We start from the raw sequence: 7,058 nt of genomic DNA, 5'->3' as shown, positions 1-7,058 counted from the left end.
AGACAAAAAAAACTGTTATACAAGACATTTTAATGCTCCACTAGACTAACCCGCCGTTTAGATTTTTGAGAAGAACTTTGTGAATAACTTTCAAGTAAGCTCGAGATATAAAGACTGGTCCAAAACTAGAAAACAAAATCTAGTTATTTTTAATAAGAGAATAATTTATTAGTATAAGAGTTAATTATAGAGAAATAAAAGTTGATGAAAACAACTAAACATGCTACTAAACCAAAATCTAGTTATCTTTAATAAGAGAGAGGATTAGAACTAACATAGGGATAGAGAGAGAGAGAGGGAGAATAGGGCTTTGATTTTGAGGTGGCCCTAGTACCCAAGTAGCTGCAAATAATACTGTTATATATGTGCCTCCTTCCAGTACTCAGCACCACCAATGTACCAACACAACAACACTTCCTCTTTCTTTTCTCCCTCCCATTACTCTTCCCTTCTCCCTCTTCATATCAAACAAAACAATTTAACAAAAACACCACACCTACCATAAAACACCCTACACTATCATCCTATACACCTAAACACACTTCCATTAACTCCCTTTATTTTCCTCTCCCCCATTTTCTTTCTCTCCACATTCCCAGTTCCCTGAAACTCACACAGTGCATGATCTAGAGCTTCAATGGCTTCCGCCTGCGTCAACAACACCATCGGCGACAAGAGCTTCCTCCCTTGGGATCCCGAACCCGCCGACTTCGAGTTCCGCCTCCAAGACCCCGTCGCCATGCTCCCCGCCGACCAGCTCTTCTCCGACGGGAAGCTCGTCCCACTCCACCTCAAACCCACCTCATCCTCCTCCGCAGCAGCAGCCATTTTCACCACCACCGCCGCCGCCACCACCTCCGTCGCCGACTGCTCCCTCTTCTCACCCAAGGCTCCCCGCTGCTCCAGCCGCTGGAAGGATCTCCTCGGCCTCAAAAAGCTCTACCACTCCACCAACAACAGCTCCTCCGCCGCCGCTAAATCATCGCCGTCGCCGTCGAAATCGCTGAAACACTTCCTCCACCGACCCAAATCGGAAAACCACGCCTCCTCCTCCTCCCTCAGCCTCCCCTTGTTAAAGGACTCCGACTGCGAGTCTCTCTCTATCTCCTCCTCTCGCCTCTCCCTCTCTTCCTCCTCCTCCGGCCACGACCACGACGATCTCCCTAGACTCTCCCTCGATTCAGAGAAACCCAACAACCCGAACCAGAATCCAAACCCGATCTCCATCCACCGTTCCACCACCACCAACAACAACCCGAGGGTGCGGCTGGTGAAGGCGAGAACCGGGTCCGGGTCCTTCGACGGGAACAAAACGGAGCAACAGCAGCAGAATCCGGGTAACCGGGCCGGGAGAAGCCCGATCCGGATGGAGCAGCAATCTGGTACAGGAGGGTGCAGGGGAGTTTCCGTAGACAGCCCAAGGATGAACTCTTCAGGGAAGATAGTGTTTCAGAGCTTGGAACGGAGCTCAAGCAGCCCCGGCAGCTTCACCGGCGGGCCACGGTTCAAGCACCGTGGCATGGAGCGGTCGTACTCCGCCAATGTCCGGGTCACCCCGGTTCTCAATGTCCCGGTTTGCTCACTCCGTGGCGGGTCTAAATCCGGTTCGGTTTTTGGGTTCGGCCAGCTCTTCTCTTCGCCGCAGAAGAAAGACGGTTCAGGTTCAACCACCGCCACCAACAAGAGCCACCACCACCACCACCAACAACTACACAGTGTTAGACACCGTTCTGATCGAAATTAATTAATAGAGAGTGAAAGTGAATGGGTAACGGTTAATTTTAATTAGGCTGTTTTGGTTTTTTTTCTTTCTTTTATTAATTTTGCCACTTTGATTTGTTTTCATGTTTTCTAATCTTGTAGTGACAAAAAAAATTGCAGGGGTATTACATTGTTGATTTGGGGGGTTACTTTGGTCTTTGATTAACAAGTTTTTAAGATAATGTATATACTCAGGGGGTGTGGTGAGGGTGAGATTTTTAGATGATGATGATGATGTTCATGTTCATGATGATGATGTTTCTAACTTAGTTGAGCTTTTTTCACTGCAATTCCTTGGGTGTTGTTTGTCATGGTATGGTCACAAATCACAATCTGACCTGAGAAATATATGGAATAATCTCTTATCTCCTTACAATGATGTGTAGCTTGTAGCTTTTCACATTTCAGCATCTTTTCTATCTAATTGTATAGTTAAAATTTACTCTATTTTTTAATTGGAAATAAATTTTGAGATCTGAGGTAGTACATGTTGAGCTTATCTAGTTTGTCTGCTTCTCAGTTTTTTTTTTTTTTAATTATTTTTTGATTTTTGGGATTTTGATTTGTTAATTGATTTACCATGTTGCTTGCACTGTGTGAACTGTGAAGAGCTTTTGGGAAATGATGCCAAAGATTCAAAACAGAGGCGCCAGCTCTGCTGAATTATTTTTTGCACGTCAGTCTGATCCCAAACCCTTCATGTCCACACCACTATTTTTAAATTGTTTTTTCACTACCTGCTTGCATTTAACTCGGACTATTTATTTGAAGCTAAATGACAAATTAATACAATTTTTTATTTTTTATACACATATGCATTCTTGGGAGGGTGAAATTAACTCTCCTCTGGCTGAATGGTCTGTGGTCCACACCTGAGGTCAGTGTGTGACCTTAATGGAAGATTCAATTGGGTGGGACAAGCCTTTCTTTTCATTAATCAAAACGTTGTACTTTGATAGGGGACATGGTATATGAGTTCATTACCATAACTTAACACCATTTTCATTTCACCATTAAGTTTTTTTTCCCTTTCTGTGCGTCCAAGATTTTGGTGGATGGGTGGGAAAGAACACCCACATTTTGGGTCATGTTTGTGTTTTCTTCACTTCCATCCATCCCATTGAATTGAAAAAGAAAAGATATAAATATCTATATATCTTTCAATCTATCTCCGTGATTATCCGGGTATGGGGTCCTTTCCTAATTAGATATGGTAGGGTCATTTCCTATTTGTTGCAAGAAGCAGAGTGATCAAGTGCATAATTGAGAGAATGATGTGTTCTAAAGTTGAATGCCTTTGGACCCCTTTTCATCTTTTATCGTATTCTCCCCCACCGTGATAGAAATGTTTCTAGTTCCGTGGTACTACCAACAGGCCCTAGTCACAGGGAAATAATAACAATATGCTTGTGAATTTTTGGTCTATTTAATTGTTTTTGCGATTTTGAGTCGGATATGACCATTATAAGGGATAAAACTCTTCTTACTGCATTCATGAAAACTTGAATTTGAGATCTCTCCTTAAGTTAAAATAACTGTGTCAATTGATTATATATGCGTGTTAGTTGATTTACGCGGTTGTTGGTGGTTAATGCTTATCCTTGTGAATGCAGTAGTACTTTGTAATTAGTTGATGAATTCCCATTCCAAACCCAAACCAGATAATAGAAGATTTTATGGGCTCTAGAGTTCCTTATGGCAATCCTAGAGTTCATTATGAGTGGCAAGAGAAATTGAAAATGGTTCATCCAACAAACAAGGAGATAGTAATCACACTAGAACGTTAGTAATTTAAATGAGTAATATGGTTGAAGCACGTGACTAACATGTTGGCATACTTTTGGAGCGCGAGTCAGAAAAAGCCGAACCCCATGTGAGAGAGAGCGGGGTATTTAAATAAACAAATAAGTAGTCTCGTGCCTGGATGCAGGATAAGTTTAACGGATGGTGATGGGACGTAGCAAGAGCCTTTTATATGATATTTTTCTTGGTTACATTATATATCAATGTTATGTCTTACAATTTAAAAAAAATGTTAAGTCTTACATTACTTCTAAAAATGCTTATAGCGGAAAAAAATTATCACCTCTTGCTCAGCAAATTTGTTTTTCTAACCTCCCTGTTGTGAGAGATCACTTAAAGAAGATCATGATTAGCACGCGTCTTAGTCATGAAGTCCGCATAAGCATTACCTTCTTCTCTCGAAGTATAAACCATGAAACACTCCAATCCAAGGCAGGGGCGGATCCAGACCTTGAATATCAGTGAGGCTAAACATAAAAGCAATCATAGTCTAAAAGAAAAATATTATAGATAAAACCATGAGAGAAAGTTTCTCATGGAAATAGAAGAGTTTACATTATAGTCCAAGAGTTTACAATGAAAATCGTCTACTATCCATTATTTGAAAATGTGCTAAAATAACATCATTGTCAATTGTTCCAAGAACATCTCTTTCTATAAAAGTTACAAGACGATCATTTAACCATTGATCACTCATTTTGTTACATAACTGACTCTTCACAAACTTCATAGCTGAAAACACACGTTCCACACTTGCAGTAGCTACCGGCAAGACTAAAGCCAACTTCAGAAGCTTATAAACTATATCAAATGTGTTGCACCTTTTTGTTTCCACAAGTTTTGCACAAAGATCTGAAAGTCCTTTTAACTTTGCAAATTTTGGATCACTTCGAACATTTCTAACATAATTCTGAAGCTGATGTCGCACTACCACTTCCGGCACATCAACAAAATCATTTGGATAAAGTTCAACCATCCTCAATAATTTTTTCACATCAAAAGCTTCAAAATATGATGAGGGATTCAAGCATGAAACACTTTGTAAAAGTTCAGTATTCTCTTCATCAAACCTAGCATTGAGCTCATGCATTTGCAAATCTAAAACACTAAAGAAACAATCATGCTTATAATGATGCAAATTAGAAACACTAGAAGTGATAGCATGTCGTCTAGGTTTCTTCCCTTGCACAAACAGTGCATCCAAATCAGGCACATCAATATCATGCTTATTGCAAATTTTCATAACCTTAGATATAAGTTCTTCTCATCCATCATTCCTCATTTCTTGCAATTCTTCTTTGGTGGCTTGGACAAGTGAGACATTCAAAAGATCTTGATCACGCTTTTGTAGTGCTTCACTTAAATCATTTGTAAATCCTAAAATCTCAACCATCATGTATAACATGAAAATAAAATCAAAGGATTGAAGCACTTCTAGCAAAAGCACTGTTTCACCATGTTTTTCAAATGACGGATCTTTCCCGACTTCTTCAAGTACCTCAATAATGGCACCATATAAAGTCATCAATCTAGTGAGAGTCCTAAAGTGGGAACCCCAACGAGTGTCACCCGCTCTAGGAATAGACGATTCTTGATTTAATCCACTACCAGTCTCTATCTCACCCTCTTCAAGCAATTTAGCAAATTGAGATACTTGTTTGTCCCGAAGCAACTCTTGCCTCTTGTTAGAAGACCGTATGAAAGTAACAAGCATATTGACCTTCCCGTAAAATCCACTAACATCTTTGTGAGTCTTAGCACATGCAACAAGTGCCAATTGAAGTTGATGGGCAAAACAATGCACATAATAAGCGGATGGAGTTTCATTTTGAATTAAAGTTCTCAAACCACCAAATTTACCTCGCATATTGCTAGCTCCATCATATCCTTGCCCCCTTATGCTAGATAAACTCAAGCCATTAATAGACAATAACTTCTCAAGTGCCTCCTTAAGCGACTTAGCACTTGTTTCTTTAACACTAACAATCCCAAGAAACCTTTCTTTTACCAAGCCTTCACTATTAACATAGCGAATAACAACAGCCATTTGTTCTTTACCAGCAACATCATCAGATTCATCAATCAAAACACAAAATACATCATCCGCAATATCACATACAATTTGTTTAGTTATTTCACATGCACAAGCAGCAGCAAGATCCTTTTGAATCTTAGGGGCAGTCATAAAGTTATTTCCCGGAGCAAAATCTATTACATTAGCTATCTTTGGGTTAATTTCCTTTAGAGTGTCCACCAACTCAAGAAATGGCCCCTTAAATAAAGAGTTAAAGGACTCGTCACTCCCTCTAAATGGCATACCACACCTCAAAAGAAACTTAGTAGCTATAAGAGATGTGTTGACACGAACACGATATTCAGAACTCATTTGTGTAGTTTGATTAACAAGTGCAGCCTCAATACTTTGCTTTGGGTTCATGAGATCGTAACTCTTAAGCACACAATCACGATGAGTATTGGAAGAAGTAGCATGACTACCCAATCTATGAGAATTCTTCCAATCACCAAACCCCTCTGTCACAAAGTGATCTCCCCCATATTTATAGACATTCTTAAACAAGAAACATGACAAACAAAATGCTAGGTCCTTAGATTCACTATAGTCAATCCAATCATACCAATCAAACCAATTTTTGCAAAATCTACGTATTTTATTACCTTGATAAGTCCAAGGATAAAGAAAATTGTCAGGAGGTTGATGACGGCCTATTTTTAAATAAGCTTTCCTTACCTCATTTTGGATGTTGGGATGATAGCTTGAAATTGGAGGCCTAATTCCTGGATCTGTTTCCAACAATTCATAATCAACAATTTTAATACCCTCACTTGGAGTTTCCGATGCGTCTAGATTTGCCGAAGAAGTAGTTTTGTCTCTTGAAAGCACAGGAAAAAATTTCTTCATCCTATAAAGAGATAATGAAACCATCAAAAACCAAAATAACATAGCAACAATTTACATTAGATGTAATCAATAATGGAATGATAGCTATATTATGTTACATTCCATCTCATCTTATTTTATAGTCACTTGTCAAAACTGTCTTTAATCATAATTATCCCAACCCTGTACATAGTCATCAAACAGAGAATAGGAAAAAAGTGCCTAAACTGCTATTTATGCAACAGACAAAAGGACCCAAAAAAAAAAACAGCAAAGGTTCTCAATCCACACAACATGACAACCTTAACACAATTGGATCAATATATCCTCAATCTAAAATTCCAACGCATACCCAATTATCAAAACACAAAGCCAACTTCCACGAATTCAACTTGGAGCAAAACTGCAAAACAAGGACCTGAAGCAGAAACAAGTAGCAGACAAGAGCCATGACACCTTGGGAAAGGAATTGCAGTACCAAATTACCCAATCACAAGGAACAAAGAATTTCAGTTTACAATACCGTGAATCTGTGATTAGAGGTTTCTTTCTTCTACTTTGATTTCATGTATCATGATTCATGCTTGAGAAATTA

General features: G+C 39.3%; 1 protein-coding gene, 1 non-coding gene and 1 pseudogene across 2 annotated transcripts; 2 read left to right on the top strand and 1 right to left on the bottom strand.

Moving 5' to 3' along the window:
* The first annotated feature begins 247 nt into the window (after positions 1 to 247).
* On the top strand, positions 248 to 2,137 carry LOC130748299 (uncharacterized). Its single transcript, XM_057601481.1, has one exon. It carries the CDS (start codon positions 638 to 640, stop codon positions 1,742 to 1,744), a length of 1,107 nt encoding a protein of 368 aa, XP_057457464.1. The 5' UTR covers positions 248 to 637; the 3' UTR covers positions 1,745 to 2,137.
* Positions 2,138 to 2,374: 237 nt separating this feature from the next.
* LOC130709668 (small nucleolar RNA Z122) lies at positions 2,375 to 2,454 on the top strand. Its single transcript, XR_009010145.1, has one exon. It is a non-coding gene; the product is annotated as a small nucleolar RNA Z122 (small nucleolar RNA).
* Positions 2,455 to 3,086: 632 nt separating this feature from the next.
* Positions 3,087 to 6,508, bottom strand: LOC130748298 (uncharacterized; annotated as a pseudogene).
* Between the last annotated feature and the right edge of the window lie 550 nt (positions 6,509 to 7,058).

Source organism: Lotus japonicus, chromosome 3 (genome assembly GCF_012489685.1).
Source record: "Lotus japonicus ecotype B-129 chromosome 3, LjGifu_v1.2".
Classification (NCBI taxonomy): Eukaryota; Viridiplantae; Streptophyta; class Magnoliopsida; order Fabales; family Fabaceae; genus Lotus; species Lotus japonicus.
The sequence above is the reverse complement of the archived record's forward strand: the minus strand, read 5'-3'. Positions and strand labels throughout refer to the sequence as shown.